The sequence below is a fragment of the Urtica dioica genome, chromosome 7 (assembly GCF_054948205.1).
Source record: "Urtica dioica subsp. dioica isolate 48M chromosome 7, U.dioica_male_clone48M_v1_H2, whole genome shotgun sequence".
Taxonomy (NCBI): domain Eukaryota; kingdom Viridiplantae; phylum Streptophyta; class Magnoliopsida; order Rosales; family Urticaceae; genus Urtica; species Urtica dioica.
The window spans coordinates 6,375,432-6,390,489 of NC_142762.1; the positions used below are offsets into that span (position 1 = coordinate 6,375,432).

Here is a 15,058-nt window from a genome sequence, read left to right on the forward strand (position 1 = left end):
CGCAACTTTTAAAGAATGAATACTTAAGTGTTATAACCCGTAAACATTGAGTCTTTTTACCGCCATTTATTTTAATATGTGTTAAAGGGTGTATTTGTCAAGTTGCAGTTTCCAAATTTTATACATTTATCTTCAATACCCAAATTTTCATTCATATAAGGGGAAATGACGGCAAAAATACTTAAAGTTTTCTCTAACCGATAGTTATATACTCATTCTTTTATTTTCTTGGGTAAAAATACCTCATGTTACAAATCTAGTTACACGTAAATATTTTCACCGTTAAAATTTCTGTTTGAATTTAATGGTGCAGGTAAATACGGTGCTACTAAATTATAATATGTGATATTTTTGCCAAAGAAAAAAAATGTATATAGGTAGTGTTTTGTTAAAAAATTGAGTGTGCGGATATATATTTAGCCCACAGCCTTAGAAGGCCAAGGGAAGCATCGTATTTCCGCTTCGTTTTTAAATGCCCGCCCTTTTCCCTATAGGCTTCAATCCTATTCACTCTCGCAGAGAAAGGGAAAAAAATTAAATAGAAAACTAAAACCATAATAAATATGTGAAAGGGAAAATTCTACCATTTTCTTCTTTAAAGTGTAAACTGTTTCCGTACGAGAGAAAAATGCAGAGAGAGGCTTATGCCAAAGCTCGGATTAGGGTTTCAGGCCATGGATTCACCTGAAACTACTAAACCCACTCCCACACCCAGTGCCTTAGATTCTCCACCAATTCATGTAATTTCTCGGTTTCCTTAAATATTGATGTGCGTGTGTGTTGTATTTGATCGGACATAGTGAGATATAATCTAGCACTGAACTCGATCGTTTCCGTGCACAATTCCACTGTGAAATTGTTTATCATCTCCGATTCTGTTTCCTTATGTGGACGGATAGAGAGAACTTATTTGTGTGACATAGCTCTGACTTGTAGTGATTTTGAATTTGATTTTATTAAACATCGTTGAGACAAAACTCAGATTGCTAAGAATTCAATACTTGTGTAGTTGGCTGTATATTTGTGCCCTGATAATCTGATGAACTAGCTTCGCGCTTGCGCTGGACTTCCTATTGAAGCGCACTACGTGACTACTTACTGTTGCATTGATCAATTGAAATTTAAGCCCGAAGGGTCCAAGGAAATTAGTGAAGAACCTAATATACTGTATCTTTCTAGCGAACAAATGTATACGAGTTAGAACTATAGAAAAGAAATTATTATTGTTAGTATTATAACAATTTCTTTTATATCATGAAGCTTATCTTGTTTCAGGACTCTCCATTTTCCGATTTCTTAAGCAAGTTGTCACCAATAGCACATGTTCGAAATCCATGCGTACTTAGAGAGTTATCCCGGCTTACCTCGCCCCTTGTCGTGTTTAAATCACCGCGCACAAAGCAGCACAACGAAACAAGTATCTTGAAGAGGTTCGAGTACCCCATGGAATTTTATAGCTCTTTGTAAAGTATTTACCCGTGACTTTATAAAGCCTTTTTTATTTATTTATAAATTTATTTTCATTTCCTGTGGAAGTCTAACATTTTGATCAGGTCCGTATCTCTCCAATCATCCCGTCACGACACATCTCAATGTGTTAGCATACACAAGGAACGCGGTGACGGTTTCGCTGAAACTGGAAAACCTGTTTTGGAATTTCAAAGGGGATCAGTTTCCGAGACACAGAACATTTGTCATGTGGCTGGGTCTTCTGAAACTCTGCCATCAAGCTCTTCTGGGTCTGTTGATGGGTTCTTGGCTGATCCCGAGGAAGGTTGTATTGATTCCGCAAAATCGGCTATTCCGGCGCCGAAACAATCCACCTATGCTCCTAAATTAGATCAAATTGGGTCCAATTGCTTGAAGAAAACTATATTAAAGTTTGATGGCCGAAGTGGTACGTGGATTGACGCGGGGAGAAACTTGGATGCACTTTTGTTCTCATCAGACAACACGGAAAACGATATTCAAGGTGATTCAGGATTACATTCTAAACCGGCTGACATTGAAGTTGTGGTGCAACAAGATTGCAAACGGGCATTTGGATGTCCAAATATCAACACTAGTCCTGGAGGCCATGCTTTCACAATACGAGATAGTCAAATTTCGCAAGTGCAGGTAACTAATTACTGGCTTTTACTCCCAAAGAGGATTTTGGAGATTAATTACTGAAGTGTGGTATTTGATGGGAGAAAAGGAGTGACTAGAAATTTTCGAACTGTAGGTTATAGAAAATGAGCATCGGAGTGATCATGATTCTGTTTCTCGACGGTCAGCTGAACCTTTAGATTTCATAAAATTTGACTCTCATAGCGAGACTGTTTCAGGGTTGTCACACAGGCTGGCTGAGAGCACAATGCTTCGTGGTCACAAGGTAAAAGAAAAAATACAACTTAATTCTGCATATTCAGGCATTTATTTTTATTTTTATTTTCTCTTTATTGTTATTATGTTCACAAGTTTTAGCAATGGTAGCTTAGTTGATGGTTGTCCAGTTTCCCATAATGGTCGAAAGGCAGCTCTTGGCTCAGTGTACCCTACTAAGTGGTAGGCTTCAATTAATCAATATAAGAAGGCTCGATGACTGTTTTCGGTTATGTATGATAGTTTTTCTTTAAATGCTAAAAACTAGTGATAAATGTGAATCTTAAGATGCTGAATGTTAAATCCACTGAAAGAAATCATTATCTTTTAAAAAAAAAAAAAGAAACATCGGAACTTTATTAACTCAACACGACAAAGCCGGAATACAAGAACAAACGAGTACAAAGAGGCCCAAACAAAAACATGAACCCAGAAAGACAAACGTTACAGAGCGCTAGACCAGTCCCTAGCCATATCTGCTAAAGGGAAAGACTTAAACTCATTACAAGAAGAAAAGAGCCATAGGGCGATACAATGATTTAAGCTATCGATCAACCTATGCATGTTCCACAGCTCATCCTTACAAATAAACTTATTTCGAATATTCCAAATTCCCCACAAACCAGCCAGAACCCCGGTCTTGGCGGCTGCAGCCCTTTTTGAACTGAACCCGGGAGAGGCGTGTGTTCAGTAGCGCCTCGACGGAGGTTGGACTGAAGACGAGGCCCAACTTTTAAAAAAATCACCGCCAAACTTCGGAAGCCACACTACACCGGAGGAAAAGATGGTTAGCGTCTTCATTTGCACCAAGACACAGAGAACAAATATTCTGCGACAGAGGCAAGTGGGGGTTCAATTTTCGAATTTGATCCGCTATGTTCACTCTCTTGATAGCCACCAGCCAGGTGAAGAATCGAACCTTCTTTCCAAACATCAAAGAAAGGAACAGGGTCAGAGGAGCTGCGGGGGAGAGGTCCTCAGCCATTGACTTGATCGAGAACACATTTTCGTCACTCAACCACATGCGTCGATCTTCGAAACCTTCCTAAAGCTTGAATGCGTCCAAAATCCCTATCTAACGAGTAGCTTCGCATGACTCTGTTCGTCAAATTCCTGGGAAAGCCGAAATTCCAATCCACCTGTCTGGGAAAAGAGGGAGAAGATGTGAATCTGTTGATAGGGGCATTCTGAGAGGGAAAAAGTCTAGCAAAACCTGGGAAACGGTCTTTCAAACACATATCTTCGCACCATAAATCTTCCAAAAAAACGCACAATAGACCCATCGGAGTCCTTCCAAGAAAAGCGACTGAAAAACATCTCATGGACAGTCGAAACGGAGTTCCAGGGGCTACGAAACGTGCGATTTACAATTAGCAAAGATCGTGGTTTTTTGTTTTTCCTTTTCTCATTAGAGACATGTCAACGTATGATGTATTGAGATTTGAACTTGAAGAGAAACATGATCAGGGTTAGAGAGAATTAGGGAATAAGAAAATCAATTGTGAGGGAGAAGTACTCTCTCAATTAACTGTGTAACTAGCCTCTTTACAAATTTACAAGAGGTGAAATAAGTACTATATGTGTAATTGCTTACGTGGCTACAACTAAAGAAACAAAAGTAAAACAAACTGCGCTTATGCTAACTGAGCTAATAAAACGACGTGAAAGAACTGAATGCTATAAACTTGACTTGTACAAACGACATAGGACATCTAAAAAGCTGTGAGTTTGGTGTCGTAATACTCCCCCTCCAGGTGGACGGAAAATGTATTTTACGGCCATGGATAAAAACAACCGAAAAGTAGATCCCGAAAGTAGCTTTGTGAAATATTTGGCCAGTTGGTGTTGAGTGTGTATTGGCAGTAGATTAATAACTCTCGACTTGAGCTCGTCAATCTCGATGTGCTTCATTCTTTTATAGTTCTTTTTGTGAATATCCGGGTTGGAAGCTATACGAACAATTGCATAATTGTTGCAGTAGAGTACCGTTGGAAGAGAAGGCTTGACACATAAGTCTTGCAGTAGTTGTTGGATCCAAATTACTTCATTTGTTGCTAGCTGCAAGTGCTCTTCACGCGAGATCTGTAGATGAGCATGAGATATTGGTCTTATTTCCATGCCACCATGGAAACTCCAAGAAATACATAACATCAATAATGGGCCGGGCATGAATCAAGACATGTATCCAGATTTCACTAGCGAAGGCCTTGATTTGTGTTTATGAAGTTTTAGAGAAGAATAGCTCAAATCTTAGTTGGCCCTCGATGAGCATGAGTAGGTGATGTGCTGCTCGGAGATGAGTACTCGGTGGAAAGAGAAATTGATTATAGTCTCAACTAGAGCAGCTTGCCAATAAGTTGTGTATACTAAGTTGGATCAGGTAACAAGTCTCCATCTGCAACACCGAGGACTTGCTTGGGATCCATGGCATGATATATCCCTTTACTCTTGGTGGACAACCCAAAAAGAACTAGCAAAAGCTAGTGTTGTCATCTCCTAGAGTCAAAATATTTGAATCCCCAATATGCGTTTACATGAAATGACCTCAAATATCACGTGTATCAAATAAAATGCACTACAACAAAACATATTTATTCAACGATTGGAAGTTGAGAAAGGTCGCTCCAATTTCTTGAATGATAACTGTCCAAATCGATCACGCCATAGCCGAGAAGAGACTGCCATAGCTGAGAAGAGACTATTAACTGAGGGGTGTAATTGCTTGCACTCTTCTGTCAACAACGCATATAGATCCTGCTACTTCGCATCCTTGCCAATCATTTTCAACCTCTGCATCGTGGATCAGAAATTGAAAGAGACCATAGAATCTGAGTCGTGTGTCACTGAACTAACATATATAAGATTAAACTTGAACCCAGGGACATACAACACAAGTTTATCTAATATTCTCACATCTCCGTCATAGTATACCGAAATGACTATGATCAGACAAGCTAGTTTTTTATATAGTAAAATGCTTTAGACTCAGAAAACAAGGATTTATCTGAACATATGTGACTTGAATCACCCGAGTCTAATCCAAGAGCTTTTAGGCCTAATCACAGATATTCACTAAAAAGTACTTGCCCGTGAAAGCTGCAACATTGATCCCAGATGCAAACTTAGACTTCGTTGAAGAGAAATGATTTTAGAGCATGTTGTTACATATTTAGTTATCTAGGGTTATTATTTAGAGAAATTAGGGGTTTTTAATTATGAAATTAGGGTTTTTAATTATGGAATTAGGTTTTTAAATTATGCCTTTTAATTATTCCGAATATAGATTAATTAATTAGGGCTTACTTATATAACTAGGTTTATGGTTTTGGGTCCAGCCAGTTTAGGTTGCAATCCTTTGTCTATTCAAGAGACCCTTAACTAATGAGAAAAGCAGCCAATAATCACTCACTAAAAGTTTAGTCTCTCTCAAAAGATGGGAGGCTAAGCTCGGTGAAAGATTGGCAAAGCTCCCATTTCGAGATCGAATCCCGGGCCGTAACAATTTTTATGCTACGATCCTTGTTGACTCTCACATTGCTAAGTATGGGATTGGCATGTGAGAGTCCCACATCACTAAAGTATGGGCTTAGTATGTGGGTTTATAACCTCTTTTCCACCTTCTTCTACCCAAAGGGCTGTAACACATGCTTATGAGTTGATGACATTGCTCTTAAGTCAAGGGAGACATAAACTGTTGCGGATCAGTGTTGGTCTATTCTGAGCTTCAAATCTTTTTCTCTGCCACATTTTCCCTTCTTTTAACCAGGTGGATAGTACGCAACTTGTAGCACTTCTCCACAGTGTGACCTAACATATTGCAGTGAATGCATAGAGGCCTGTCTCTCTTCTAATTCTTGTGCTGTGTATCTCTCTTGGTTCCCATAAGAGGAATCATGTCTAGATGCGAATTAAAATCCTACAGATCTTTGCTTCTTTTCTTGAGAAACCAGATAAAAGACCTTGTTGATGGGGGGAATTGGATCCGTTAGAACCTGATCCCTAGTGTTAGTGAATGACTCATCGAGTCTCATTAGAAAAGTAGTCATCACTTTAATAGAACTAATTCAAATTATTAACTTCTCCACAAGTACTCTTTCTACTAGTGCAATTAGGTATGAAATTGTTCAATTATACCCATGCTGATTTCAGCTTGGTAAAATACACAACCACGTATTTCTGGTCTTGCACTTTGTTAGCAATTTCTCTACTTAACTGAAAGATTCTAGGACCATTACTTTATTGACAACGGTCTTGAAGATCAATCCAAATCTCATGAGAAAAATCAGAAAACACGACAACTGAAGAGATTTATTTGCTGAGTGAATTAAAAACCCAATAAATGAATATGTTGTTCCTAATCCAGGAATTGTAAAGCTAAACATCAGAAGTGGAAGGTGTGATAATTGTACCGGTTAGTAATTAGAGAAATTAGAGATTTTCAATTATAATGTTAGGGTTTTAATTGATGCAATTAGGTTTTTTAATTATGCATTTATATTATTTCGAATTTGAATTAATTAATTAATTATGCAATTAGGTTTACCGGTTATTTCGAATGTAGGCAAGTGAAACCCACCGTGGCATTCGAAGACGATGTCTTCAGTTTGAAGAGGTTCGTCTGTGTGCTGTTGGGCACAGCAGCACTTCTTCTAACCTCGTCAGCAGTATAAACAGTTCGAAAGAGTCCAATTCATTACACATGGAATCTAGAAAATCTGAAGGGAGTCAAATGGCTGACGCGACCCAGTCCAGTACTGCCTTGTTGCATTCTCAATTCTCTGAAAAAATTCCAATGGGTTCCAAGCCATTGGGTATCGGCTTGCATCTAAATTCAGTTATTAGTCCTGCTTCAACAAAGTCAACAAATGTATGTGTCGGTGTGCAAGGAATGGAGTCACGGATTCCCAAGAGCACAGACAACTGTTCGAAGCCATCCATTGTGGCTGTGAAAGATTCAGGTAACAAAGAAAGAAAGACTTGTTCAGTTCATACCACTTAAAAACCTTTGATTATTACAATGCCTGTTCTAAATCAATCACCTTCCATGTGGATAATCTATTTTCAGTCGTAGCTCAGACTTGGAAATCCAGCTCTCTAAAAGAAGATGGCTCAAAGGAACGTGATCAGTCAAGCCCGGGGAAGAAAAGGTTAATCGAAGTGTTTCCTTGTCCGTAGAGTGGCCGTACATTTACTTGCTGTTGTTCTTGATTGTCTTACGTCTCCCAGGAAGAGAGCAATAAGTGGTGAGGGTGCTGATGGCTGCAAGCGCTGTAGTTGTAAGAAAACAAAATGTTTGAAACTGTACGTGAATCTGTCTTCATAGTGGGTCGGTTTCTTGTTGTATCATTTTCAGCTCAGCAGTACTTGTTTATAGACTTGTAATACTTCGGAGTCTTGTTAATACTGTACTTCGTATAGTATACTTGTTTATACAGTATAGTATACTGTATTCCTCATAGTGGGCTGATTTCTTGTTGTTGGCACCGAATCTTAGTTTGACAGAATGATTTATTAGTGTCAATTGATCCTGATCCTCCCCAAGTGAAGTTCCTAGTTACCTTTTCACCAACTAGTTACTGGTCTGTGAGTAGTGTTTAATTAGGTTAATGTTTTTTATTTGCCAGTTACTGCGATTGCTTTGCTGCTGGAGTCTATTGCAGTGGTACTTGTACTTGCCAAGGATGTTTTAATCGATCTGAGTACGAAGACATAGTTTGCGAGACAAGAGAACAGATCGAATCCCATAATCCACTTGCATTCGCTCCGAAGATTGTGCCGCTCAAACCCGAGCTCCCGCCAAACATTGTGGTATTGACCCTTTTTCTTATCGTTATCTTTTCTTTCTGTATTGTTATTATTGTGAGTAGCCTTCTGAGAGTGGTATGCTCCTACAGCAAGAAGCTGGTCATGGTTCAACACCATCATCGGCAAGACATATAAGGGGGTGTAACTGCAAAAAATCAATGTGCCTGAAAAAATACTGCGAATGCTACCAGGTTTGAATGTTGTTGCTATGCTCTACATACCCTCATCCTTTGTTTCCTCTCTATAAAATCATCTTATTGTCTTACTCTAATCAAGTGTATATTGCTTTTTGCAAAGTCTAATGTTGGGTGCTCAAGTGGATGTCGGTGCGAAGGATGTAAAAATGTTTATGGAAGAAAAGAAGGTTCGCAATATTTTCTGTCTACTGTATATTAAATCGCTATAAAATGTTTCTGGTATTCAGCTAATTTATAGTTCATAATAAGTGCTTTATACGTACAAAATTTTGTCAAGTATGGGTGTTCATCATTAAAAGAAATACAGAGTAAATGCTTGAAGTATAAGAGCAAAAATAAATTGCAGAAATATTTAATATTTGCGTTAAATATTCTCAGAACCTGTTGCTATGGATGATGTAATCACCCGAGAAGTGATGCTCAACAGAAATGACAAGAAGGTCATTAAAGCCAAATCCATTAAGTCTTCTAAGATGGTAGAATCGAACACAAATCTCACACCACAGACACCGTTGTTTCAACACTTGGAGTGAGAATTAACTCTTTTTGGTTCTTTGGATAAGAGTATGAATTTCTATTGACATAACGCAGTAATGTAGTAATTGTTTATTTGGTTGTGTCCTTATAATTTTTTTTATAGCCCCGGAAAGGCTGCACCAAAGTCTCGCTTTGTCTCCGAAAGATACCTTCCCTCACCCGGTTCTGAAGTCTTGTCATCATCCGATAAATCAGTTAATATAGTCCCTCCAAGTCAATGTTCTAGTGATCGAAAAGAAGATTACGACAAAGGACGATTGTGTTCGACTTCATCAATAAGCGAATTTGAGAACGGTGCAAAACGCTGCACTGAATATTCAGATACCTTAATGCCCAAGCTTTCAACCTCATCGAGAACGAGAGACTGCATTAACGTGGCACAAAATCGTCAATGCGTAGACAGCGATAGTATCTCTACACGTTCGCCACTTACCCCAATGATGACTAGGCTGTGCGGGACCGAGTCCAGAGACGGGCATGTTGACATGTTTGGAGACAATGGGAGAACACCCGTGAGATTAAGCTCGCCGAACAAGAAGCGGGTTTCTTCGCCGCAAAGTCACATGTACAAGCTCGGTTCCGGATCTACAGGGATGCTGAAAAGTGGACGGTACTTCATACTGAAGTCTGTGCCTTCGTTCCCTCCTCTCACTCCGTGCATTGAGTCCAAAGGAGCCGATAAGTCTCGGAACACAGACCAGCTTCAAGACTATAGCGTCAAAAACTGATTTCCGAGGCTTGTGAGTGTTTGAATAAAAATGGTGAGTCATAGTCATGTTTTCTATAGTTTTAACAATGTGTTACTGTTGGTTTCATTGATAATGGTAATCCTTGTGTGATTCATAGTTTCAGCATTTCCTTCATTCGTTTTGGGGCAAGACAGTAAGATCTTCTGACATCTTGTATGTAATCCAGTAATCTATGCCTTTCAAATGTAAATGACATGACAGTTATAGCATTTTCTTAAACTGATATTTAATTGCTGTATTTGTTTTATAGGTATCAAAACCAGAGTCACGAGCGATTACAAATTTGTAACCAGTATTTTAAAAAGACTTCCCAAAATTTTCTCTTATGACTTTATTTTTATTTTTTATTTCTATTTTTACTTGAGTGTCTTTCATGTCTATTAAATATGATCTCTATGTAGACGGAGTTATCGGATTAGCAATGAATATGATCTCATTTACTTATTGGGCTGGGACTTTAATTCACTTATTCAAATGCAAAGAATAACTTATTGGGAAATTGCCCTAAATATGAGTAAAAAAAAGAGTTTGTACTTTTTTGGACTTTTATTCAAAAAGGTCACAAATAGGACTTCGTAATTAATTTAGATTTATGTAATTACCCATTAAAATTTAAATAAGAAATCACCAAAAAATCGGATTTTAGGCTGAAAAACGGGCCCACTTAGTAAACCCGCCCAATTCAATTTCTCACTTACCTTGCCTCCAGTCACCTTCCTCTTCATTTCTTCATTGACCGAGATAGTTTAACCAGAAGAGAGAGAGAGAGAGAGAAAGAGAGTGAGAGCGAGCGAAAAAAAAAAACTGTCCAACTTCCCTTAACCAACACTCTCTCTCATTTTGTCACTCTCGTCCATTCTTCACCCAAGAAATGAAGACAAAGAATAGTTCGTCGAGCAAACGCCCCCCAAAATTTCCAAAACCTAACCCTAAAAAGATGAGTCTTCCTCAATCGTCGGCTGAAACTCCACCTCATGTGACCCATGCATCCCCGCGTCGGAGTCCGCGCGTGGCTTTTGCCTCGGAGCCACCAACGGAAAACTCCCCGGCGAAGAAATGGAAGAAGGTTCTTGCGCCGCCGAAGAAGAAGAGGAAGGTGGTTGTTGAGTCGCCTTCAAATGCTGACTCCTCTGTCCCTTCTACATCCGAGACACCTCACAAGGTGAGATTTTTTTTACTTGCAATTCGTGATTTCAGTTTTTTGGTTCCTTTATTTTTATTTCGTGACAAAAATGAAAACTTTTGGGTTTGCATGTTAATTTTGTGTTGATGAAACTGTTAGTTTGATGTTATTAGGGATTCTGTGTGGATTTTGTGTTGATTCTGTGTGGATTTTGTGTTGATTCATGGTTTGCATGTTTATTGTGTGTTTGAACTTTGATTTTGTGTTGATTCATGGTTTGCATGTTTATTTTCTTGACAAAAGTGTTCATTTTTTTATGTTATTGGGGATTCTGTGTGTATTTTGTAATAAAATTAGATTTTTCTAGGCTTGCTCATATTAGATGTAGGTTCTGTGAATTGTTTTGTGTCAAACATTTCTGGGTATCATGATAATTGTGTCATGAAATTTCTGGGTTTCGTGACAATTGTGTCACGAAATTTCAGGGTTTTGTGACACCTATGTCACGAAATTATTGATACAGTCAAGTCAAGTCACGATACCCATGAAGTTCGTGACAATTGTGTCATGAAATTTCTGGGTTTCGTGGCAATTGTGTCACGACATTTCAAGGTTTTGTGACACCTATGTCACGAAATTATTGATAGTTATAAAGTGACAGTTAAGTCAAGTCACGATACCCATGAAGTTCGTGACAATTGTGTCACGAAACCACGAAGTTTCGTGACATAAATGTCACCAAATTCATGGGTTTCGTGACTGTGTTATCACGAAACTGAGTGTATATATTTTTTTTAATGTTCTAACTTTTATATTTTCTAATTTCTAGGGTTTCATACGCAAGATAAAAGAAGATGACATAGAAGAAGGGTATTCATTCAACTTCCATGGAAACTTGGACGCGTTCGAGAGGGAGACGGGCATGACCTCGAACCAAAAAGAGCTATTCAAGAAAACGTGTTTTGGGCAGTTCCTGGACATGCCCTGTATCACAAATTATCCAAAATAATCAGTCACTTAGTGTTGAGATCGGGATTTAATGACGGGGCCTGTCCACCAGACGAATCTCTGGTCATGGAGATTCGTGGGAAACCCCGGGAGTTCACCAAAGAGCACTTGTCTTTTATCACAGGATTAAGATTCAGCGACGACTACGCAGAGCAGCCACGATACGCCAACGTGGTTGAGGGAGGGCTATACCAAGACACCTTCTGCAATGGTGCGCTTGGCTGAAAAAGGGCCAACATTGCTGTAGTCCTTGAGACCAGTAAAAAGTGGTCAGATGAGAGGAGAGTGAGCCTACTTCTCCTCCACTTTCTTTACAACGTACTCCTGGTGGCCGAGAAGACCGTCAACCTCCCATGCGATAGGTACATAAAAATGGTGGACGACCCAGTGGTTTTCAACAACTACCCATGGGGAAACGTCACGTGGGACTTCTTTCTAGATTCTGTCAAGGGCTTTGTGAGCAAGGCCAAGACCATCAAGGATGGTAAGAACCCAAAACTCCACTTATCGGGTTTTGTGCTCCCACTCCAAATTTGGAGCTACGAGTGCATACCACGATTCGTGGCCCTGGACTTTGCCACGATACTCGATGCCCATGCAAGGCCGTTGATGAGGCGTTTGGCTACTAAATCAGGGAAGGTCTTGGAGTCTCAACTCCAAAAAATTCAATTTCAAGAGGTATGGATTGATAAGAACATGCACATTTAACTAACTTCTATTTTTTTTACTTATTCACATTAATCTGCCGATTGGTGGTGAAATCGAGTCAGCGATGACTGCTGTGAGCCCCTCTGAGAAGAAAGGGAAGAAGAAAAAAGTGTATGGATGCCCCACATCAGCAACCGAGGTAATGTTGTCGTGACATTTAACTCACGAAATAAAATAGATTTGTGACAGTAAAGTCACGAAATCAAGTATATTCGTGAGACTAATGTCACGAAATCAAGTATAGTCGTGACATGAAAGTCAGGAATTCAAGTATTTGATTTCGTGACTTTCATCTCACGAATATACTTGATTTCGTGACATTTATCTCACGAACATACTTGATTTCGTGACATCAATGTCACGAAAATATTTGATTTCGTGACTTTATTCTCACGAACATACTTGACTTCGTGACATCAATGTCATGAAAATATTTGATTTCGTGACTTTATTCTCACGAATATACTTGATTTCGTGACTTTGATGTCACGAAAATACTTGATTTCGTGACTTTACTGTCACGAAAAAACTTTAATTTGTGAATCTATTCTCACTAATACAAAACTATTTGTGTACATCGTAGATTCGCTTATCTGCCTTGGAAAAAGATCCGAAAGATTTCATATTTGAGTTTGTGAAGTGGAAGAAACTGTTGTCCACGGAAATGCGTGCCATTTCAGCAACCTTGAAAGAGGTTGTGGACAAGCAAGAAGTACAAGTCTCTCAGGACGATGATTTTGTCAACCTCCAGAAATATGAAAAGGAGGTGAAGGAGGAAGAGAATATGAACGAAGAAGAAGAGCCCGAGAACAATGGGACATATGTTCCCATGAAGGACGGTGATGTTGAAGAGCAACGAGGAAAAGAAGAAGAAGAAACAGAGAACAAGGAAGATGATAAGGACAAGGAAGATTTGAACAACGACGAAGAAACCGAGAAAAATGATGAACATCCACCATCTGATGGAGGCAACTGCAAAGAAGATGATCTTCAGAAGAAAAAAGATGATGGTGAAGACGACGAAGACGGTGGGAGAGGTCCTGAAGATGAAGGGCCAAAAGAAGTAGACGGGAACCAGATGCAAGCTGATGGCGGCGAGGACCAGACCCCAGCCGAAGAGACCCAGGAGTCTAAAACGCATATGCCACGTCCAGAGGCGGCAGATGAGGTCTGTTCCTCGTTGTTGAAGATTTCTGGAAAGCTCATAATGATTTCATCATCAGATGAAAAGCCTACTCGCCATAGGAGGGCGCCAGCGGTCTTCACACCGACACCCGCGCCGGCTGTGTTTACGAGGTTCACACGACCACTTCGGCCACCGTCAGTCTATCCATTCTCCTACCCTAAAGACGAGATTTCTAATGGAGATATTGCAGCAATGGCTAAATGGATTAAAGTTGGTCTTAAATCGAATCACAAAAATGCGTAAGTATCTTTCTCCTTCTTACATATATTGTCTGGTAATTTTAAATAAAAATGAGATCTAATACTTGTGATTTTTCAGCAGCCGAAGTACAAGTCACCAGAAGAAGATTTATCTCCCTCGTTCCATTTTACGGTGGTTGAGATTACATCGAAGACTTGGTTTTACTCTTTGTGGACCCCGGTTGAGTAGCTTACGGGAGAGGTACGTCCGCTCAACCAGGTTTTTTAGAGCCAAGGATGACAAACACCACTGCACTTCGGATTGTTTTTTGTTTGTGTGAATGTAAATAGATAAAACCATGGTTTTTCTAGCTTTGTTGTGACGTGTTTTTTATTTGGTTTTTTGAACTTCATGTAATAAATTCTATATGTCGTGACAATGAATTTTTGAACCTGGATTCCTGAATGAATTCACTTGGATTTCGCTTGTTATTCTACATACTCAATAGTCAACTGTATTTATTTGTTTGTTGTTAATATTTACTACGTGACAACATTGTCACCAGAAACTGTGTTGTTGTCACCACATGAAGATAAGAATCTGGTGACAATATTATCACGAAGTGAACACTTATATGTCACTAATTTCTGTGAATTTTTTATTTTGCAGCATAGACGTCATTTTCTACTACTTGAGAAAGAAGGGGAAGTATGCAAATGTCCGAAAGCCGTTTACGACAACCAACTCGTACTTTCTACCAATGCTCACCTGATGCCATGATGCTTGGTCCAAAGCGAAGAACAATGACGTGTTTGATTTGACGGACCATTTAGTTGTGCTTGACTACATAACTGCCGAAAAAAAACAGGTTTTGCAAACACTCCATGGGCAGATGTTAACACTATCTACGTCCCTGTCCATGTGCCGGACCACTGGCTCCTTGTCGTAATTTCCCTAAGCCGTAGAGCGCTAACAATATATGACTCTATGGACTCGAAGTATGCACGCAATGTTTGTGATAGCATACGGATGATGGCGGATTTTATCCCCATTGTGTTGGGCGTCGTCGGTCTGGCAGATGGCAACTCGGAGCCATTTAAAATAGTAATAGCGCCTATGCCACAACAATCCAATGGGTAAGATCTCTTCTCATAATTTTTTATCATGTTCTATTTTGATGTATATTTAATACTAGTAAGCA

The 15,058-nt window shown here is 39.3% G+C and overlaps 1 protein-coding gene across 3 annotated transcripts; it reads left to right on the top strand.

Annotated features, from left to right (window-relative positions):
- The first annotated feature begins 603 nt into the window (after positions 1 to 603).
- Positions 604 to 10,011, top strand: LOC149390164 (protein tesmin/TSO1-like CXC 2). 3 transcript variants are annotated; one of them, XM_089621017.1, is made up of 13 exons: positions 604 to 740; positions 1,261 to 1,430; positions 1,554 to 2,118; positions 2,225 to 2,374; positions 6,926 to 7,322; positions 7,430 to 7,511; positions 7,591 to 7,665; positions 7,989 to 8,172; positions 8,259 to 8,360; positions 8,467 to 8,533; positions 8,745 to 8,895; positions 9,007 to 9,664; positions 9,750 to 10,011. In XM_089621017.1, the coding sequence occupies exons 1-12, from the start codon at positions 645 to 647 to the stop codon at positions 9,629 to 9,631; spliced, it is 2,664 nt and encodes an 887-aa protein (XP_089477143.1). In that variant the 5' UTR covers positions 604 to 644; the 3' UTR covers positions 9,632 to 9,664; positions 9,750 to 10,011. The 3 variants fall into 3 exon arrangements, with proteins under 3 accessions (XP_089477143.1, XP_089477142.1, XP_089477144.1); XM_089621016.1 differs by having other exon boundaries at positions 9,007 to 10,011; XM_089621018.1 differs by having other exon boundaries at positions 1,276 to 1,430; positions 9,007 to 10,011.
- The last annotated feature ends 5,047 nt before the right edge of the window (positions 10,012 to 15,058 follow it).